This window comes from Daphnia magna, linkage group LG3, assembly GCF_020631705.1.
Source record: "Daphnia magna isolate NIES linkage group LG3, ASM2063170v1.1, whole genome shotgun sequence".
NCBI lineage: Eukaryota > Metazoa > Arthropoda > Branchiopoda > Diplostraca > Daphniidae > Daphnia > Daphnia magna.
The window spans coordinates 3996674-4015418 of record NC_059184.1 but is presented as its reverse complement, the minus strand read 5'-3'; the positions used below and the strand labels follow the sequence as shown (position 1 = coordinate 4015418).

General features: G+C 39.4%; 7 protein-coding genes across 13 annotated transcripts; 4 read left to right on the top strand and 3 right to left on the bottom strand.

The window, feature by feature from the left end:
• The first annotated feature begins 1204 nt into the window (after positions 1-1204).
• Positions 1205-4100, top strand: LOC116918614 (ER degradation-enhancing alpha-mannosidase-like protein 1). The gene is made up of 10 exons (XM_032924347.2): positions 1205-1670; positions 1742-1918; positions 1979-2150; positions 2225-2408; positions 2519-2693; positions 2763-2862; positions 2932-3123; positions 3193-3363; positions 3424-3663; positions 3759-4100. The coding sequence occupies exons 1-10, from the start codon at positions 1387-1389 to the stop codon at positions 3846-3848; spliced, it is 1785 nt and encodes a 594-aa protein (XP_032780238.2). The 5' UTR covers positions 1205-1386; the 3' UTR covers positions 3849-4100.
• Positions 4101-4228: 128 nt separating this feature from the next.
• Positions 4229-8369, top strand: LOC116918612. Its single transcript, XM_032924345.2, has 15 exons — positions 4229-4691; positions 4768-5221; positions 5284-5418; positions 5541-5686; positions 5758-5995; positions 6079-6198; positions 6264-6455; positions 6528-6714; positions 6787-6941; positions 7037-7170; positions 7226-7408; positions 7467-7777; positions 7845-7968; positions 8030-8106; positions 8163-8369. The coding sequence occupies exons 1-15, from the start codon at positions 4407-4409 to the stop codon at positions 8269-8271; spliced, it is 2850 nt and encodes a 949-aa protein (XP_032780236.2). The 5' UTR covers positions 4229-4406; the 3' UTR covers positions 8272-8369.
• LOC116918617 lies at positions 7995-9186 on the bottom strand. Of its 2 annotated transcripts, XM_045171079.1 has the most exons (5): positions 8905-9186; positions 8754-8836; positions 8501-8684; positions 8368-8436; positions 7995-8311 (listed from the first exon to the last, which is right to left on the bottom strand). In XM_045171079.1, the coding sequence occupies exons 1-4, from the start codon at positions 8942-8944 to the stop codon at positions 8381-8383; spliced, it is 363 nt and encodes a 120-aa protein (XP_045027014.1). In that variant the 5' UTR covers positions 8945-9186; the 3' UTR covers positions 7995-8311; positions 8368-8380. The 2 variants fall into 2 exon arrangements, with proteins under 2 accessions (XP_045027014.1, XP_032780243.1); XM_032924352.2 differs by having other exon boundaries at positions 7995-8436; positions 8905-9185.
• Positions 9187-10532: 1346 nt separating this feature from the next.
• LOC116918946 (uncharacterized protein C1orf50 homolog) lies at positions 10533-11679 on the top strand. The gene is made up of 4 exons (XM_032924751.2): positions 10533-10787; positions 10857-11106; positions 11165-11249; positions 11312-11679. Exons 1-4 carry the CDS (start codon positions 10766-10768, stop codon positions 11510-11512), a joined length of 558 nt encoding a protein of 185 aa, XP_032780642.1. The 5' UTR covers positions 10533-10765; the 3' UTR covers positions 11513-11679.
• Positions 11680-11825: 146 nt separating this feature from the next.
• Positions 11826-15067, bottom strand: LOC116918940. 3 transcript variants are annotated; one of them, XM_032924738.2, is made up of 11 exons: positions 14547-15067; positions 14041-14474; positions 13823-13962; positions 13644-13738; positions 13426-13560; positions 13110-13346; positions 12941-13052; positions 12678-12868; positions 12476-12604; positions 12158-12400; positions 11826-12091 (listed from the first exon to the last, which is right to left on the bottom strand). In XM_032924738.2, exons 1-11 carry the CDS (start codon positions 14662-14664, stop codon positions 11961-11963), a joined length of 1965 nt encoding a protein of 654 aa, XP_032780629.2. In that variant the 5' UTR covers positions 14665-15067; the 3' UTR covers positions 11826-11960. The 3 variants fall into 3 exon arrangements, with proteins under 3 accessions (XP_032780629.2, XP_032780627.2, XP_032780628.2); XM_032924736.2 differs by having other exon boundaries at positions 12476-12616; positions 14547-14712; XM_032924737.2 differs by having other exon boundaries at positions 12158-12397; positions 12476-12616; positions 14547-14697.
• Positions 15068-15171: 104 nt separating this feature from the next.
• LOC116918947 (protein phosphatase 1 regulatory subunit 14C) lies at positions 15172-17207 on the top strand. 2 transcript variants are annotated; one of them, XM_032924752.2, is made up of 6 exons: positions 15172-15336; positions 15546-15762; positions 15828-15911; positions 16022-16108; positions 16172-16213; positions 16544-17207. In XM_032924752.2, exons 2-6 carry the CDS (start codon positions 15553-15555, stop codon positions 16583-16585), a joined length of 465 nt encoding a protein of 154 aa, XP_032780643.2. In that variant the 5' UTR covers positions 15172-15336; positions 15546-15552; the 3' UTR covers positions 16586-17207. The 2 variants fall into 2 exon arrangements, with proteins under 2 accessions (XP_032780643.2, XP_032780644.2); XM_032924753.2 differs by having other exon boundaries at positions 15320-15461.
• Positions 17115-18518, bottom strand: LOC116918943 (iodotyrosine deiodinase 1). 3 transcript variants are annotated; one of them, XM_032924747.2, is made up of 4 exons: positions 17913-18518; positions 17729-17854; positions 17470-17660; positions 17115-17405 (listed from the first exon to the last, which is right to left on the bottom strand). In XM_032924747.2, exons 1-4 carry the CDS (start codon positions 18310-18312, stop codon positions 17220-17222), a joined length of 903 nt encoding a protein of 300 aa, XP_032780638.1. In that variant the 5' UTR covers positions 18313-18518; the 3' UTR covers positions 17115-17219. The 3 variants fall into 3 exon arrangements, with proteins under 3 accessions (XP_032780638.1, XP_032780637.1, XP_032780639.1); XM_032924746.2 differs by having other exon boundaries at positions 17910-18511; XM_032924748.2 differs by having other exon boundaries at positions 17167-17398; positions 17910-18516.
• Positions 18519-18745: the final 227 nt, after the last annotated feature.

Genomic DNA, 18745 nt, shown 5'->3' with positions numbered 1-18745 from the left:
GTTATTCATTGTTTCACGAAAAATTCAGTGTAGGTAGCAGAGATAGTTTTGTTTATACATTCTTGTAGTAACCGGGGAAATACGTTTTCAAAGGTTGGTCTAATGCGTCTCGGCATTCTGCGATAGTCCAACGTACTCTAAAGCCAATAAAACCATCGGCGTTTCTGATTATTATTTGCCGCAGAGGCCGTGACGGCATGCCTTTTATGCGAATCATATGCGCCTCACCAAGGCTTGGATCAATAACGTGATTACTATTTTCATTACTCGGATAGCTTAACCGATATGTAATATAAGGGCATCTGGCCCATAGGTAAGACGGTTTCCACGGATTCCAATTTTTTTCCTTTCCTGTGTGCGATTTGTACTTTGTTTTTGTTTTTGTTTTTTTCCCAAAAGCTCCTTTTGAAAATTTTCGTCACTTTGATCACATGCCAATAACATTTTTGATGTTATAATGTACAATTTTTTCACGCATGTAATTACACTCGTCGAGTAAGGGAAGGAAGCAATAGCTTTATAGAATGAGCACGAGCGAACGCATACCTCGTACATCCAATCTAATGGACTGTGTCATGCCCACTGAGAACTTTCAAAATATTTGAAAAATAAGTGTCCTGGTTCTTAGCAGAATTTATTAATATTCATGTATTGCTCAGTTCCTGGCATTGTACAAATGATACAGATTTTAATTTGTGTTTTGAAACTATTCCGTGTGAACTAAAATGGTGTTAATATTAGAAATTGAAAACACTTCCAAGTCATGCTATTAAACGGGAAATGACGCTAAACTGATGTATCAAACAGAGAACACGAAACCACTGGGAATTCAACTCTTGAGTTGCGTAAGTTTTACCAGAGCTATAGAATCTTGTTTCTACAGCTCTGCTTTTACTTTCCAATAATTGTGAATAGATTATAGTTGCATGGACAACAAAATGAAAACCGTGTGTGCCATTTTCAGTGACCTTATTTTTCCCTTCACTGTTCGTGAATGCATTTCATGGTTGTTATTTAAACAATTTCTTCTAGGTGCTAGCAAGTAGCAACCGTGCAACGTGCTACGTGAGTACGTACGTGCATGCCGGCCCGCAATCGTAAAGCGTTCGATCGATGTAATTGGCGACTTGGCGCCACTTCAAATTCCTTCAGCAGACGAAATTAGTATTTACACTTTCGTGTTGACGAACTGACAGAGAAGTCGGTCGACCAATAAGATCTTGAACAGTGTCAACTTCAACTCCGCCTGGCTTACGCTTAATTTTGATTTCGATTGCCTTTGCCGTATATTTGCGTTGAATCTTTCCAGAATACCGAATGGACGCGTGGTTTGGAGTAGCGTAGTGTAGCTTGTTGTAGCCATGTCAACAATTCTGCAAACAAGAAATGATTGGAGTTACAGGAAAATCGTGTGCCTTTGTTTGTCGGTGTCTTATCCTACCAATGATTTTATTGCCTTTAGTCCAACCTTGCCTGACATCATTGGCGAGTTGGAGTGAAGATTTTCAGCTCAAATATTCACATTTCCCAGAGAGCTTAAGGCTAGAGATGGTCAATGAAACCAAAAAAATGTTCTATTTTGGATATGATAACTATATGAATCTTGCATTTCCCTTGGACGAGCTCAATCCTATACTTTGCAATGGAAGAGGTCCTGACTATGATAATCCGTAAGTAACACAATTATTTTTTTAGTTTTTTATCAAATGACTTTATTTATTTAAATTTCAATATTATACAGATCTAATATCAATATTAATGATGTCCTTGGAAACTACTCTCTTACTTTGATTGATTCATTAGACACCCTATTGATAATGGGCAATATCTCAGAATTCAAAAAGGCAGTCAAGCTCGTCATTGAAAATGTTTCTTTTGAACAGGATTCAACCATACAAGTGTTTGAAGCTAGCATTAGGTAATATGAAGCTAACATTCTGTATGATTTTAATATCTATTAATATTTTCTCTGTGACAGGCTTTTGGGTGGTCTGTTATCAGCCCACTTATTAATTATAGATAAGTACAAATATCTTGGTGATTTGCAGCTGGATGATTATGACAATGAGTTATTGGATATGGCCCATGATCTTGCAGCTAGATTACTGCCTGCTTTTGATAATACTAAAACAGGAATTCCTCATCCAAGAGTAAAAATGGATAATTCAGATTTTAATTACTGAAAATGTTTTGAAATAAGAAATTGTATGCTTTAATAATTTAGGTTCATTTGATCAATGGTGTTCCACTTGAGGGAATTACTGAAACCTGCACAGCAGGGGCAGGAACACTTCTAGTTGAATTTGGAATTTTAAGCCGCCTAATTAAAGATCCCGTTTACGAAAATTATGCTCGACGAGCAGTCAAATCTCTGTGGGATCTGAAAAACAAGGATACGGGTCTTTTGGGTAAAAGCATGCCTATTATTTAATCAACCTGATTTTCAAATTTTTTTTTATTACTTTTATAAATTTTTTATTTTTATAATTGTTTCTTTCTTTTTCTTACCCAATACGAGGTAACACGCTAGACATTCAAACAGGGAAATGGACAGGACAATTAAGTGGCATAGGAGCCGGTATGGATTCATACTACGAGTACCTACTAAAGTCTTTCATATTGTTTAACGAACCAGAGGATCTCGAAACATTCCAACATAGCTATGAGACCATTAAAGCCTATTTGAGGAAAGGGTAACCGTTTCTATAATAACGCAGCACTACAGCCGGAATTAACTCATTCATTATTCCTTTGGGTTTAAGTCGATTGAAGTGTAATGATGGTGACGGCGAACACCCTATCTATGTCAATGTCGACATGAAAAGCGGAGTGACTTCCACCACTTGGATTGATGCGCTTCAGGTAAAGTGGTTTTGTTTCGCTGTATTTTTCTACAAGCAAGAAGGTAGAAGCTAACTTTACTACTTGCAGGCGTCCTTCGCAGGGCTTCAAGTGTTGTACGGGGACGTAGAAGAAGCTATTTGTAGTCACGCTTTGTATTACGCTGTATGGAAAAAATGGGATGCAATACCCGAACGATTTAACTGGCAGCGGAAAGAACCAGATGTTTCCTTTTACCCGTTGAGGCCAGAGTTTGCCGAATCAACTTATTTACTGTACCAGGTGCATAGGCTATTTAAATCATTTTCAAGGAGAACTGAAATTGATCTGTGCTTTTGTCAAATGAATTAGGCCACGAAAAACCCGTTTTACTTGAGGGTTGGCCAATCAATTCTTGAAAGTCTCAACCTGTACGCTCGAGCCCCTTGCGGATACGCAACGCTGCACAGCGTCATTGACAAGTCACAGGAGGATCGAATGGAAAGTTTCTTTCTCAGCGAAACTTGCAAATATCTATATCTAGTATGCCATTGTAGCCTGTATTTTATGTCATTGGCGTCTCATAGTCATCTTTTTGCACAGCTTTTTGACATTCATCATCCTATTAATGTCAACGCCGAAAGATACCTGTTCACCACAGAGGGTCATGTCATACCTATCACTGCCTCCCTTAGATCTTTCGACTGGGACGATGAAGAGGACGATAGCCTCACCAGAAGATTATTGCCTTCCTTCCGGCCACGGAACAGTCATGGTCGTCATGTGTCTCGATCTTTCGACTCAGAAGCGGTTACCGTGCCGAAAAACAGTACCCACAGTGTCGTAAGTATAACTGGTTTACCACCATATCGGATCACTGGAGTATTTGAATGTACGCATCAGCATTTATCCAATCCATTCATTCTTTTTTTCTGCAGTGCTCTTCGGTTTCGTTGGAGCATGGTTCCCTTCCTCTGAAACAACGCTACCTCGTTCAGTTATTTGATACAATCGGAGCTGAATTATAGGTCATGAACTGATAAAATTTTTTCTGTTTTAAAGAAAAGTGGTATTGGATTTAGCTTTTTTTTTGGTTACCATTTTTTTCTTCTGAGATCCAACAGAGGTCCAACTATAATGTTGTTTTGTCGTGCGATAGCTTATAGAAAATTTGGCCTTTTACAAAACACTTACCACTTTTTAAGAACCTATTTAAAAAGCCTTTACACAGATGAAAAATACATATAAATTTATTGTTAGGCAAAATGCCAAATGGATAACGATTGATTTTAAGTGTTTTCATTTTAAAAAATTGTATTTATAATTTTTTGTTGTTGTCAAGGACTGAATTTTCCCTACCTCAAATAAGTTATTTGCTGAAGCATTACAAAAAACTATAGCAAACACAATTATCTAGCAATTTCGCGTTCTGAGTTCTGCAACAGCACTGCAAGAGTAAATGGCGCTGATATCGTCTGCTACGGAAGGATTTGGCATTTCAACTATATCGAGTACAGTCGTCGTTATGTGATGTTAATTTCTACTCAGTTAAGGTAGCCTTTTCTCTTAAAACGATATCTTGCAAGATGAAAACGATTGCTTTGACGCTGTGGGATGAGAAGCAGTGTGTTAGATCATTAATTGCTATCTGCCAGTTGGTAAAGACGAATGATTTGACTTTCGTATTGGCTAATCTCGGTCGATTGACTGAACGCTTCTACGAACGAGCTCTTGATCCTGTTTACCAGTCTGAGTTAACAGCTACCGAAAATTTGGCACTGGAAAGGGAATTCGCTGCCCTGTGTGATTGGATTCAAAATGGCAAAGAAAGTATCCCAAAACATAATATGCAAATCACTACTAAATTGCAGGTAGGTTGCAATCCAGAATTTTTTTCAGTGTCTTGTGTTCATGGAGCTGTCTGTACCATCTTCCTTCCTTCCTTAGATCAGCATTCTGCACATTGCTCGTTATATTTTGGTGAAAACAAGTAAATTCCCGCGTGACCATCATTGGACTTGTAACGTGGTTAAATTGGCGCTGGAAACTGCCATCTGTTGCCATGACACTAAGCTTTGGCCAGAAATGGAATGGTGTTTGAATGAGGCTGGTTTTCATCAACAACGGTTTGCGCTGTGGGCAGAGATTCCGATCGAGCTTCGAGCACCATACTTTTTGAATAGCTATTTGCTACTAGTGCTTTGGCTACTATGGATTCATGGTTGTAATATCGATAGCGATGAAGCCTTTAGCCGCTTTATTATACCTCTCGACTCAATGGAGCTAACCATCCAACAAGCGGCCCTCGTCACCAAAATATGTTTTAACATTGGACTTGACCGCTTCAACCGAGAAGAGTACGAAACCGCAGCCGCCTGGATGAAAACTTCCTATCGCTTCGGTAAATGGGTCGTTCTTTATTTGAAAATTACTAGTCTTCGTCTTACGTGTTTACCTCTTTAGCAATCAGCAAATTATCAAGGAGCCAACGTGGTCGAAGGTCTTCTAGCAAATCCTTGTTCTTATTTGCTATATGCCTCTACAAAACAGATCCGCTGCATTATCGTGAAAAGATTCTTCATACATTAGACTCCACAGGTAATGTTAAGCTAATAGCTCCACGTAGGATTTACTTTTGATCCCCTGAAAACCGATTAGAGTTACATAAATAGTGTATTTTGTTGTGAAAGTTGCTTAACTGAATTAACTAATGTTTAAAGGTGATAGCTTAGTCTTTGCCGAGCTTCGATTTCGGACCTTTATCCAAGGAAAACCTCCTCTACCAAATATTATTCGTTGTGCCTTGAAAATGTTTTCTATTTACAATAGCCAAGAACCCTCAAAATTACGAGTAAACGTCTTTAAGGTATGTTTTCACAAGTTTTGTTTGTTTACCGTGTACTACAATGGCGACATTAACAAATTTCATTCTCGTAGGTTTTCAATGAACTAGAGCGGAATGGGCATTCTCAAGCGACGGTAGATTTGCTTAATGCCATCCCTTGGCATACCAGCAGTAGATCTACGTTAGACGTGATGATAGCACAAAACCTATTGCCACACATTAAATGGATCTGTGCTGAAATTGCTCTTCGGTTCTGTATCCAAAATCATTTTCAAAGTGGCTGCTATCAGTGGTTAGAAGAACTAACACATTGGAATCCATCCGAACATGGTGATATTGGATACTAAACGATCAAGCATTTCAATATTACTGCTATTGTTACACATATACCGAACATTTTAATTTCGTTATAGTGGACTTGGAATCTCTTACGTGCATTCTGATACTCGGACAGACGGAAGCCATGAAGCTGAATTGTCATTACCTTGCTCTAAAATGGTTTCGTATCCTTGTCAAAATTACTTGCATTCATGGTACATTATCAAAGTACATTTACTGCTTGCATAAAGGTTTTCATAATATCCGAAATTTGTTTAAGGTGGCCCATCTTCTGTCGTTGTCAACGCTATGCGCTATGCACTCTCGCTTAACTCTTCGCAGGGATTACTCACTCTAACGGAGATCTACCGCGAAATACCAAATTCCGATATCCAAATTCTACGCTTTAAGCTGTTAGTTGCTGTTCTAAGTGGCGATTCCGCTAACGCTACCAAAACTTGTTTGGAGCTTGGTAGAAATTAGGCTAGATGAATCATCAAATAATCAATAGTAAAATTTAAGAAATTTTATTTGTATATTGTAGATGCTCGTAACAAGAAGGAAGAGGATCTGGAATCTGAGTTTTCGGAAGAAGGCTTGTATACTCTAGAGATGTGTGCCCTTGTTGCTTTGAAGGACGGCAGAATGAATGAAATAGTTTTACACATTCTTGATGCCATGACGCACGAGATACGGAAAGGGGAGACCAGGCAGCTGGTTCGCGTCATTCGGTAAATAGATAATGTGCATTTTAAAAAATATGTTTTGTTGTCAATCAACAAAGTTCATATCGGTGCTATTAGTTTCCATCTGAAGATCCTGTTCTGCCCTACCATTAGCCATTTGGCGAAAAATGACCTGAGACTTCAAAGCAAGTGCATTGATAATTTGATATCTGCTCTTATAAATGCCTATCGCGAACTGCGGGACAGTATAGAATCGCCCGATGGACCACATGGTAGCTTTGCTTAAAATAACTTGTTTTCATTTTGTTTTTATAGTTATTCATAATTTGTGAACGGGTAATGTACTCTTGGGGTGCAATTGGAAAAGATGGTAACGGGCTAGAGCTATGGTTTGGCAACTTAGCATGGTCTCTAGGCCGGAAACTTGGTCACGTCCCAGCGTTTTCACGTCACCAGTTTTTCAAACTTTCTTACAAGATGCTCGGTTTGACTCCTGAAAAGGTGCTTTCCCATTAAATATATGCCAATTTTGCCGAATAACGTCATTTAATTCTAGGATGAGGAGGTCAAGGAAAGAATTGTTATGTCAATCACCCTGGCAGTTGCTGCTGGGATAAGCTGCATGGCTCATCCGCATTATCGAAAGATTCTAAAAATCTGTCTTGACGTTATTGGGGAATTCCCCAAAAAAGGCGTTCCAAAACCCATTCAACTTCACTTTTACGAGTTTTATATTCTAGTAATGAATTCCATCAATTTTTACAAGACAGAAAATGCTAAAGCCCTAATTTTTTTAGTGTGAACTTGAACAAATTAATCGGATGTGGGAAATTTTGCGGCAACACGAATCAAACGAAAATCTGAAAGGCGATTCTAACTTTTTCGCAGGATTAGCAGCGCTAGCTTCGAATACTAGCTATCATTTTCTGCGCCAAGTTCTGCCGCCCATTGAATGCCACCAGCTGCCATCGGAGTTACTAGAGCGCGAACTTAGTTTGCAAGTGAAACTCACTTGCGTTGCTATTCATTGCCTAAAACTGTCAAACCATATTCTGGCTAAATCAGTTCAACCCTTGCCCATTCATCGAATGGTTCAACTCTGGAAAAAGTAAATCATTTGGTTACGCGTTGTTGTAACTGGCAGTAATTAACTTTTATTTCCTGCTTTCGTTTAGGATTATCGAATTCTCTTCTGATTATGTTCCTTTTCAAGAAAAAAATGAGAAAGACCATTTTATTTCATGTGAAGAATATCGAGTTTTTATATCTAACAACCGCCAACATTTTGATTCGTCAGAAGTAAGTTAATTTTCAAGAGAAGGACATTTCCTTTAATATTATATATATTTATTTTTTTCAGATTTCTTTCTTTTTTAACTATGTATGGAATGTGAGTGTTGAGACCAGAATTTTTAAAGGAGAAAAGGCAGCACAAAGGTACAACAAGGGTATTTCATGTACAATGTTTCCTACATGTTCATTTTCCTTACAAGATGGTTGGAGTTATTTAAAGATGTGAGCTTATTCTCAATGGAACTACAAAAGCTGAGTCGGTCTCTTCTGAAAGATTTACATTACAAGTGCAGTGATATTTGGATTTAGTCACCCTATCCATGTTTTTGTTTTTGTTTTTTTGTTTAGCCTTTTGAAAAGCAAATGTTTTAGAAGTAAGCTAATACATTACATTTGCTTTATTACAATGAGATAGCAATCAGAATAGATGATCATCATCTGAGCTGTCTCCGGGGTTAGAGTTATTCATCAGTGCTAATAACAAATATTGCATATTTAAAATATGAATATGATACTTATTGTGAACAACATTTTCTACCTGAATTGGGGGCCATGCTGAGATCAAGATGTGTTTTGTTAACTTGATCAGCTTGTAATTCAATTCCAGAAGGATGTTCAGTCAATATGGCAGAATGAGATGTAAGCAAGTCCACAGAGGCTGAATTAAGAGCATTCTTGACTTCTTTTTCCCTCAGTCTATTCATGATATCTAGTTCTTCAACCTTGGATTCAAACAATTGATTTTTTGTTGTTGCTTCACTTCATATGATCCAAGAAAAGAAGTTACTAACTTTCAATCTGTTAAGCTGGTCTTTTACATCCCGAGATATTTTTTCAATGGAAAGAGCCTCACGTTTAAAGGCAGCCAACGCGGCTTGGAACGCAAAAAAGAAATGATTTTCATCCAACAAATAATCAGACGAGTATCAATTGCTTCTTTACCTTCTTTGGCAGCAAGCTGTTGCTTATCTTTAGTCGACATTTGTGTGAAAAATCTTAGATTTGACAAACCTATAATGATGTTTCGATAATGATGAATCCGTTGGAGAATTTACTCTGCTGCAATAAGTTACGAATAACATTCGCATTCGATTATGCCGCCTGCTACGAGACGAAAACATAGCCTTCTGGTGGAGAAAAATTTAAACCTCTGTAGTTTCTACTTGCTACTACAGCCAGAGATAAAGGGCTGCACCGCTGCAGTCCCTTTCTCTGACTACAGCTGTTTTTTTCCGCGTAAAAATCCGTGCATGTTGGCTTTGTGTACACGCCAGAGTCATAGACCTCAGGACTAGGGCTGTGGCCCGGGACGTTTTTAGCGGGTTTTTTTTTAATGGGTTTTTTTAGACGGGTTTTTCTTTTCCGCGGGTCGTAGCGGGTTGGGCCAACTGAGTGACCGGGTTTGGCCCGGGCCAACCCATGGGTCAAAAAAATTTTACGGTTCGGGTAACGGCCCGGGTTTTTTAACGGGTCAATCATACTTTTTTAAAACTCTTACTATGTTTAAATTGTTTATCAATAATTGGCAAAATTGTCTAACGTTTACAAATTTAATTTGTATTCTTTGTTTTAAATGAACCCCCAAAAAAACATTCATACATGAGAATTGATGTAAACATACATCAATGAAACGAAAAGAAACTTGGAACTTTGGAAGTAAGTGTTGGAAGTAAACATCCGAATTAACTGTAGTTATCGAACAGCAAATACAAAAACAAAATTTTTAGAAATCATCATCTTCTTCTTCTTCTTCGCTTTCCAAAAGTAAGGTGTCAAAGTTTTCTTCCAAGAAATCGTAGACATCAATTACCCCCCACTAATCCTGCTTTGTACCATGAACGTAGACAGATTAGGGAGTGTCAAGGTTGATAGGTAAACTTCTCTTTTTCCCAGCAGAATTGCTCGAGTTAGACGAACTTTGACTTTTACGTGATAACTCTTCGCCATTAGAAGTAGATTTACGTTTAGACATATTGCCTTCACGTAATCACGTATTCTGACTTCTGAAGCTCTACAAGTAGCGTCTACTTAAAACGTGGTGACTGAACATCGAATGTCAGCAATTCTGCGGCTATCCTCCAGATCTTTCTGGCACTTTCTAGCTGTTAGATTCTTTATTGACTACTAGATGGCGCCACATCTCGGGTTGGCCCGCGGACCCGTTGGTTAGACCCATCGCCCGCCCCGTTAAAAAAAATGCCTCGGTGGGTCGAGTCGGGTTGGGTTTTTTTTCGTTCAGCCCGGGCGGTGGCCCGGGTTTTCATCGCCCGGGCCACAGCCCTACTCAGGACGGCAGGACCAGGTTCAAACACTTGTACACACCGGTCGGGACGGTCGGGGCGGTCGGGGCGAAAGAGTAATTTTCCGCCCGGTGGGAGCGCCTCTCGCGGGTGTGTTGTTTCACTCCACTCAGAAAACAAACAAAAACTCATTTGTCAACTGATGGCAGTCCCACCGGGCGGAAAATTACTCTTTCGCCCCGACCATGCCCCGACCCAAAACCCTCGTTTTTTTGTATAGTAATCCCCGCAAGAGGGTACCCCTTTTCTGAGAGGAAAAATAGCCATAGTCGAGCAACCAGGGGTCTATGAGTTGGTTAAAGCCTGCAAAGCTACGTTGTGCGGAAGTTTCTTTGCGAGAAATTTCTCTACAAAATTGGAATCAGGAAAAACATCTGTTTACGTCTGTTACATAAGAACGCACGTTGACATACTGTCTCTTCATAAGTCATTCGTCTTACCATCAAAGTCATATTTTTAAGTTGTAATCACATTACGTTTCTTTTGATTTTATTCATTTTAAAATGGAAAAGATACATTCCTCCGGTATATTATTTTATAGTAAATGGTGTAGACGAATTAGATTTAAAATTTTTCTGTTGATTCCTTTCGTAGTTGCTTTGGTGGAGCGGCCATCGCCAGACGACTTACGTGTTCAACTGGTCGACTCAGAAAGGTCTGGAAGGAAATCTCAGAGTGACTTGGTAGAATTGGCTATGCATATTCAAAAAGCTGATGCATTTACACGTTCCAATGTTTGCAACAAGCTTCAAGTAATTGCTGATCAAGTAAGGTTTCTCCACGAACAAGCAAGAAGGATCCTCGAAGAAACAAAGGAAGCTGAAAACTTGCACCATCTTGCATGGTAACTCAAGAGGTTAACACATAACTTTAGTTATCTTTCTAATAGTGTTTTTATAAAGTAATTTTAAAAAAATTCCTGGAAAAATTTACTACCTATATCAAAGGGGTTCTGGCCAAAAATATTTTTCAATGCTATCTCCAGAGGTAATCTGTTTGAAGTTCTACAAATATAGAAGCAAATTTAATTTAGATTTTTTAAAATTTAGGAATGGGGTCAAAGTTGCCCCCACACTTTCTTGGGAGGCTATAGACTAGAAGCTGATATGTCATGGACTCCAGCCGCGAAAGTTGAGAAAAAGGATAATGAATTGCGTTTAATCGATCAGATATTAGATGGTAACAAAACTTTATCAGCGGCGATCGACATGGATCGAAAGTTACCGCAAGGTCAAATAACCTTCAACTAAATCTCCAAAGTAAAAATCGTTCTTTACCGACCGTTGGTACTTGAATTTGGTATGCTCAATTTTTATTGCATACAACTTTATTACGTGCTGATATAAAATTTTTAAAGAAATATTTGATTTGATTTGATTTTCTGAAAAAGGAAATACTAATAGCCTTTGAAACCCCATAGCATTTGTAAAATTTTCTCAATTCCTTGTTCAGTTCATTGGATGGCTAATGAATGTCCAGCAGTAAGATAAACCTTGCTGTTTGACCATGTGAGGTTCTTCTACTGAAAGTCCCTATTGAATAAGGATACATTTACTATTAATATTCTAATTTAACATACGTAGTGTATTGAAAGTCCTTATTATTATTTGCAAGACAGCAACGAGATCTTTTAAGACTAAAATGGATGGGGGTTGTTATCGTACGAAACACGAAATCTTTTCTACATAATTTTCTTCATTACAAATACATGCCATTGACTAGATAGTCAGCGTCACGCGTGTGCCCACTACGCCCGCGGCGTAAGTGGCGCTTTAGTGATCTGAGGCGACAGCCAACGAGAAGAACTAGTACTGCTGTTACTGACAAACCTGCGAAGATAGTTAAAAGATTAAGTTTTGGGTCAGTAGAACGGTGAGTATGTACATTTTCGTTACCTAAGGTCAGTGCCCAAGCTGCGCCGACCGTTTGGCGAGACCTTTCTGCCTTCTCTTCTTGGAAGTCAGCTTGGCTTACAATGAAGTGATGAATGTGAGCGTGATTAGCGACAATTTCCGGTTTAGTGATCAAAGAGGGTGATTTGATCTTGGCTGAAATCGTGCTTTTCGGCTGGGTAATAGTGGTTGTGGTTGGTACTACAACCGTCGGTGGTACAGTCGTGAGTTCTGGTGTTTTTACTACTAACGAAAAAATCAACAAAAACATAAAGAAGTGAATGGTTTCTCTTTTAATTTTCAAAATAAACAATTTATCACCTTTCTGTTCTGGAACTGCAGGGACTTTTTCCACGACAGGACCAGCAACGCTTACTAATGGGTGAGGGTTTTCCAACACAATTGGAGGTACCGGTTGAATTTGACTAGGACGAGTTTCGACTGGTAGGGCTAACAAGGCATCTGGTACGTAAATTTTTAATAGGATATGAATATAATATCTTAATTTCAGTTATATATTTACGCTGGGGCGGGCTGCTATCCACAATGACCGCGTTGTTACGTCCCCAATCGTGCTTGCGAACACTTGGATAGACGTTGCCGTTGGCATCGTATGGAGATCGAGCATCCTTGTCGTAGTAGTATGTATTGTCAGCCGCACGATAATCGTTCACATTACTTATCGGACGCTCTTGTCGTTCCGTCCACGTTGATCTATCATTATTCATTCGAGTGTAGTGAGAACTTAATCAGTTTGAAGCACGCTGCAGATTATGTGTAGTCTACCCGTAATGACGAATGTCGGGACTGTAGTAGGGATTGACAGGTCGATCCGGTTCAACTGCATATGGCAATGCTTCTCCATTTGTACCCGTTTGATATGGGTTGTGTGATCGCTCTATAGAATTTGTGTTCGGAATAACCAAAGAAAATTGGTCAAAAATTATTTATGTACCATAGTTTCTCGTGTTATCAGGTCCTGCTCTCCAGTGATTGACATCCGTATTTGGTGGCAAGTCAACCGATGCAACTTGATCCTGTTCGCTGTATCGATCGCGAATTCGACTACCCCTCCAATCTAAGGGCGGATGTTGGGCAATAACCAAATTTTGTTGGATATCGACCGGAGAAATTTTGGCATCGATAACGGGCTGCTTCGTTACTAACGTCCTGGCAGTTGAGGTCTCCGTTGCTATTCAAAAATTTAGAATAATACACGAATTTCACCATTGCTGCAAGATCAAAGGAGGAAAGACCGGCTTTCTACGTACTCGTGGCCGGACAACCAAGTTCTGGTGCTTCATCACTTCCATCAGAACACTGACTAATGCCGTCACATGCATTGTAGATAGCGATACATTCTCTAGTTGTGTGGCACTCAAACTGGTATCGACTGCATGTTCGCACTGCGCAAATTGCGTATAATGTAACGATTTTCTTTCAACACAAATGTACAGTATCTTTATAATGGATCCGAGGCAATTTATACCTGGCTTAGCTGTTGGTGGGGCTGTAGTTGTAGAGGGATTAGTAACTACAACGGTGACAACAGGCTTGACTGTTGTGACAACAGACATTGAGATCCTATATGTTCGAAAAGCCAGTTTGGTAATTAAGTTATTACCTTTATGAGTTCAGAACATAATTTTTTTAAAATCTGTGTGTTACTTTTTAAGTTGAGTTAGCTCCTCTTCGTGGGCGTTCTCACGTCGACGAATCACACCGCTAGTGTAATGACTGTGGGAAGTGAACTTGCATCTGAAATCCTCGGCTGGTCCACAGTCGAAAAGATAACAATTTCCTCCGTCCTAATCAAATACAAACAAATCAATTGATTGAAAACATAAGGAATCCATGGATTTAAACAGCTTGCGTATTCTATTAACCTTTTCTTCGTATACGGCCACGTTGCAGCCATGAAAAGCACAGCATAGATTTAGACATCGATCTCGAGCATCTGCGCCAAGACTGGTTTCATTTAGAAATCGTGCACCTAGAGCTCTTGAGTCTTTCGTGCGGATGATGGTATTTTCGCTAATTTCGCTTTGCTCGGAGCATATCCCGCTGCTTGCACTGCTGCTGCCACTGCTACCAAAAAGAGAGCGCTCCAAGCGGCCGTCAATGTTTCCCGTTCGGTGCGATCGATCGTCGCCCAAAATGGCAGGCCAATGCACAGCACTGACGGGGGTGAACTGATGAGTAAGTGAGTGGATCACATCCACAACAGCTTCTGCTTCACCACTTTGTACGAGGCAACCCAAAAACAACACAGTAAGGCTGAGAATGATCGGTGCCATTTTCACATTGGTCAATGAGAATCCTAGAGTTTAGGTAAAATTACCGTTACTGAGCGACCTGAAAAGCATAGGCTTACAAGAGGGAAAATTATCACTTTCTGTACAGTCCCGGTGATCGGTTCTCAGCTGAGTTCTTCTCGCCGAAACAGGGTACGATAGCAACCCTCTGACTGAATTCTTCTCTTTCCTGTTCAAAGTCCATACCATTACCATCGACTATATCTGCGGCTGCCATGCGCATTTCTCAACGACTCACGCAGCCGCACCGCGACTTCCTTTCGAATGTTTCAATCCATGTTATTATTATTTTTTTAAATTCTGAGGTTACCGTCACCGTCAATCGTTGTAGAAACATCACGAATCTAAGAAGCATTAGTACAGTCTCACCCTTTCACCTGTAAATACTGTATTACAAGAGAATTGTATATTTTCGAGCTGACACATCAGTTCACCACAACCCATTCTTCCCATTGTGAAACCAACAATAGAATGTGCCGCCATTCGGTCTCACCATGTAAGATTTCTTAAATAAATAGCTGTTTTGCTTTTATTCCTCTACTCCAAAAATTACCAACTTTCTCTGGTCGTCAACCATTGACGGAAAGCGGAATTCTCAAAATTTTAATTTCCCCCTTATCTCAATTCTCAACTTCTCAAGCATGTATGAAGCCAACACCTTCACATGTCAGTGGTTCTTTGCGTTTTTAGCGCCTCCTACCGTCTTATCTCTAAAACTTCGTTCCGACGTCTACGTAAAAAAGAGCATTCTGTTCACTTCTTGTTTGGCCAAGCTCTGTAGCTGACACAACAGTGCTTAAAATTTTAGAACTCACGAAATTGGACTGTGCAAAGGCAAGCGTGCTTCTCCTGTTTCAACCGGTCTAGGTATTCTATTTCAGTACTTCATTTTCCTGTTCGAAATCGTCTATTGCATTCGTCGCTGAAAGTATCTGGCCGTTTTGAGTGCTAGTTGTGCATACAGGATTAATATAATTGTTGGCCTTGAAAGTGTAATTAGTGATGAAATTAACCGTTATAATTTCCTTGGATAACTAAAAAATAGTAACTGGTTTCTTAATCTTCTCTCATTCCAGTGTGGTAATGGAGCATGGGTTATCATCCAACGGATATTCTCCTGTACCACGCATGGATAATCCTTTGAGTACTCGTGTAATTGCTGCAGCATCTCAGAGTTCACCAAATAATTCAGATAAAAGTAGTCCAAACAGAGGTACTCTTCATGTTGGATTTTCTGAAGAAAAGGGAGAAGTTAAAGAAAAAAGAGAACGATTCCTCACTGCAAAATATGGAGTATTAATAATATTTTTTTTTTTGAATCACAAAATTGTGAATTTATCATATTGTACATTTTTTAGGCACATCAAATGGCACTTATTAGAAAGCGATTGGCAGTGGAAATGTGGATTTACGAACAACTGAATGATCTGCATGGTTGCACTGTGAGCTCAATTTTTATACTTACAAGTTGAATGGCTGACCATGATTATCTAAGTTATAAGCTGTTACATGTTTTGCTCTCTAGTCTAATTGTTACTTATTTTTACGGTAGGATGACTCTCAAAGCCACGATGTCGATCTTGATTTAGATGATTTGCTTGATATGGAAGATGACAGTGAACGTCGCACGTACTTGCAGGTTTCGTGATTAATATGTACCATTTTAATTTTTTGGGCCCTAATTCAAACTTTCTTTAAATAGAAGCTTTTATCCAACGCCAAAAGCCCACCCGAAGCTGTCGATGTAAGTAATTTTTAATTTAATTCAGATTCCCCGTCAAACATCTCGTTTGAAGTCCGTGTCGTCTGCGAAATGTCTTACCTGAACATAATTATAGACCGGTATCGAAATTGTTATTCACTTTGGGCCAATCTTCCTTGTAGTATTCTATACGACCTTGCCAACGTTGAATCCTTATCTCAATTTTCTGTGACTAGAGTCGTACGTTTCTCGAGCTGCTAACATTACGAATCTTATCCGTAATATTGATTGCTCAGGGGATTTTAGAAGATAAGCGAATCCTTTCAAATGCGTTCTTCACTTATCATTCGATTTCTGTTCTATTTATTGTAGACATTTGTCAGCGAGTTGCTGAACCGGACTAAAGTTTTGTGACGACGAGGAAAGAAAAAACGCCCTATTGTGGTGAAAATTAAAAATAATAATAATAATAAAATAGCAACGACCAACAAAATGACAAAATGAGTCATTCTCATAGACCTATTCTATTATGCAAATGAATATTATTCAAAATATTCATACATCGTTTCTCCACTTAGACACACACCATGCAAGCTCGTAATACAATAACTTTTATATGTAAAGAAAAGTGACACTCCCAAGTAATCGAAGAAAATGAATCCCAAGCAATTTAAATGCGCACATCCTGTGGAAACCCCCTATATCGATACGAGATCTCCCTTTCACTTCCGTCGGATGTAGTTTTTTTTTTTTTCTTCATTCTTCATACTTCATCTATTGTTTTCACTTCTTTTTAAATGCATCAAAATGTAATTTCTGACCCGTTGCCCTCTTCCCCGTAGCTCCTCGAGATTTCTGTACGGGTAGCTTAAGCCTCTCTGAGCTGACCAGTTTGAGCGTAGCTATTTTTTTATTATTATTTTTTTTTTTTTGTCTACGATCATCCGGGCAGCAAGCTCCTTAATGAGCCAGTGTATTTCTCAAAATGATAAGTGTTTGTGGAGAAGTAATACATATTTGCTGATCTTCAAAGAAAGGATACATCGAATCACTGGCAGAGGACCATAATCTCGTGAAGTGGTTTTCGCTTGAAATCGGGCACTGTAGCTTCAACTTTTGGATATCCAACAGGAAGCAACAAAAGCAGTTTTTCGTTCACTGGGCGATTCAGTAGTACTCGAATACTTGGTCCACAATTGAGCGGTGTTGTCGTAACTGTCACCAACCCTGCTTCCTGTAATTGAGATCCACAACTATTCCTTTGTTTGTACCTTTGAATTCACTAAGTACCCAAATACCTGAATAGCAGCCAATAAGAAACCGGTAGCTATTGAAACGCTGATTTCATTGTAGTAATGGATCTTCCTTTGTCCGTTTTTCTTAAAGCCGTAAACTTGTTTGAAAATTAATATGAGCCAAGGAGCTTCGGTTAGGTATTCTTTCACCCAGGTTGTTCCAACCGGCTGCAGATCTTGAACCCAGACATCGCCTGTGTTTGAAATCCAATCTTAGACCTTGCAAGCAAATCTTCCATAACTGAATGTAATCGAAGCACACCCATCCGCTGCTGGTAATTAATCTCTTCCTCTGTCTCAATTATTTGTCGAATTTGTTGTTTTATTTCTGGGTTGCCGACTACGACAAACGTCCATGGCTCTGTGTGAGCTCCACTTGGTGATGTGCCTATGGAACGTATTCAAATCACGTGGTTTATATTTCAATCAAAAAAGTAATATACCACCAGTTTTTATGATGTTCTCAATTACTTCCAAAGCAACTGGGTCTGAGCTAATGCAGCGGACGGATCGGCGCTGATTCATTCGACAGTAAAATGCTTCAGACTGTTTAATAGAATCAGCTTCACTTGGTTTCTTATACTTGAACAAGATTTGTTTGGCATCTTCACTGTCGGCAGTCTGATGATCTTCGTCCACTTGCTCGTTTTCGTTTTCAATTGTTGATTGCCCTTTTGTTTGCTCAATCTCTTCTGTAGTTGATTTCTTCCAGGATTCATGGTTTTTGTTTGCCGTCTGCCCGCTCGTTTGATGAAGTTGTCCCAACGCAACTCCTGCCGCTAAACTGACACCAATCAACCCGACAGTTCGCCAGTTGTTAACAAGAAACGGTAAATAATTCTCCATGATAATGTTGCGTGGCTATTTTTCCTCTACGTTCAACAGTTTGTTGGCTTAAGATGTAACCAGGAAGCAACCACTTTTTGAGCTTTAACACCGTGAAAGAGTAAAAAAACAAGGCAAAAAAAACGTTAATGACGGTGAGTGCTGCGCAGAAGTTGATTCGTGCGCACACACCACACGCTCGGAAGACCCGTTTGACCTTGATGCAAAGTGGAAAGATAACTCCATGCAATGTCAGAGTAAAGGCAAGTATGTTTGAGGAAAGAACACTCCGAGGATGCAAACAAGCTGGTCTGCCAGATCTACTGTTTACGGTTTTGGAGTTTAACATAAACTGTTTGTATGTGCCTTCTTTAGTCATCCTCATCAGAAGACTGCCGCGGTCATCGACCCTCATGACCAAGGTTAAGGCATTATGTGACGGTGGGAAAAGAAA

Excerpts from the sequence above, each read along its gene's own strand:
- LOC116918614 (XM_032924347.2), top strand. The coding sequence starts at position 1,387 with ATGATTGGAGTTACAGGAAAATCGTGTGCCTTTGTTTGTCGGTGTCTT. Across the intron at positions 1,919-1,978 it reads GTGTTTGAAGCTAGCATTAG|GCTTTTGGGTGGTCTGTTAT; the intron begins GTAATATGAAGC and ends TCTCTGTGACAG. Across the intron at positions 2,694-2,762 it reads AAAGCCTATTTGAGGAAAGG|TCGATTGAAGTGTAATGATG; the intron begins GTAACCGTTTCT and ends TTTGGGTTTAAG.
- LOC116918612 (XM_032924345.2), top strand. The coding sequence starts at position 4,407 with ATGAAAACGATTGCTTTGACGCTGTGGGATGAGAAGCAGTGTGTTAGA. Across the intron at positions 6,715-6,786 it reads CAGCTGGTTCGCGTCATTCG|TTTCCATCTGAAGATCCTGT; the intron begins GTAAATAGATAA and ends CGGTGCTATTAG. Across the intron at positions 6,942-7,036 it reads ATCGCCCGATGGACCACATG|ATGGTAACGGGCTAGAGCTA; the intron begins GTAGCTTTGCTT and ends CAATTGGAAAAG.
- LOC116918617 (XM_045171079.1), bottom strand. The coding sequence starts at position 8,944 with ATGTCGACTAAAGATAAGCAACAGCTTGCTGCCAAAGAAG. Across the intron at positions 8,837-8,904 it reads ACAGCTTGCTGCCAAAGAAG|CCGCGTTGGCTGCCTTTAAA; the intron begins GTAAAGAAGCAA and ends TTGCGTTCCAAG. Across the intron at positions 8,685-8,753 it reads ACCAGCTTAACAGATTGAAA|GTTGAAGAACTAGATATCAT; the intron begins GTTAGTAACTTC and ends TTTGAATCCAAG.
- LOC116918946 (XM_032924751.2), top strand. The coding sequence starts at position 10,766 with ATGGAAAAGATACATTCCTCCG. Across the intron at positions 11,107-11,164 it reads AACTTGCACCATCTTGCATG|TAATTTTAAAAAAATTCCTG; the intron begins GTAACTCAAGAG and ends GTTTTTATAAAG. Across the intron at positions 11,250-11,311 it reads TTTCAATGCTATCTCCAGAG|GAATGGGGTCAAAGTTGCCC; the intron begins GTAATCTGTTTG and ends TTTAAAATTTAG.
- LOC116918940 (XM_032924736.2), bottom strand. The coding sequence starts at position 14,664 with ATGGTAATGGTATGGACTTTGAACAGGAAAGAGAAGAATTCAGTCAGA. Across the intron at positions 13,963-14,040 it reads TGGCCGTATACGAAGAAAAG|GACGGAGGAAATTGTTATCT; the intron begins GTTAATAGAATA and ends GTATTTGATTAG. Across the intron at positions 13,053-13,109 it reads TGATAACACGAGAAACTATG|AGCGATCACACAACCCATAT; the intron begins GTACATAAATAA and ends CAAATTCTATAG.
- LOC116918947 (XM_032924752.2), top strand. The coding sequence starts at position 15,553 with ATGGAGCATGGGTTATCATCCAACGGATATTCTCCTGTACCACGCATG. Across the intron at positions 15,763-15,827 it reads TCCTCACTGCAAAATATGGA|GCACATCAAATGGCACTTAT; the intron begins GTATTAATAATA and ends TACATTTTTTAG. Across the intron at positions 15,912-16,021 it reads ATGATCTGCATGGTTGCACT|GATGACTCTCAAAGCCACGA; the intron begins GTGAGCTCAATT and ends TTTTTACGGTAG.
- LOC116918943 (XM_032924746.2), bottom strand. The coding sequence starts at position 18,312 with ATGGAGAATTATTTACCGTTTCTTGTTAACAACTGGCGAACTGTCGGG. Across the intron at positions 17,661-17,728 it reads TAATTACCAGCAGCGGATGG|GCGATGTCTGGGTTCAAGAT; the intron begins GTGTGCTTCGAT and ends TTTCAAACACAG. Across the intron at positions 17,406-17,469 it reads TCTTATTGGCTGCTATTCAG|GAAGCAGGGTTGGTGACAGT; the intron begins GTATTTGGGTAC and ends TCTCAATTACAG.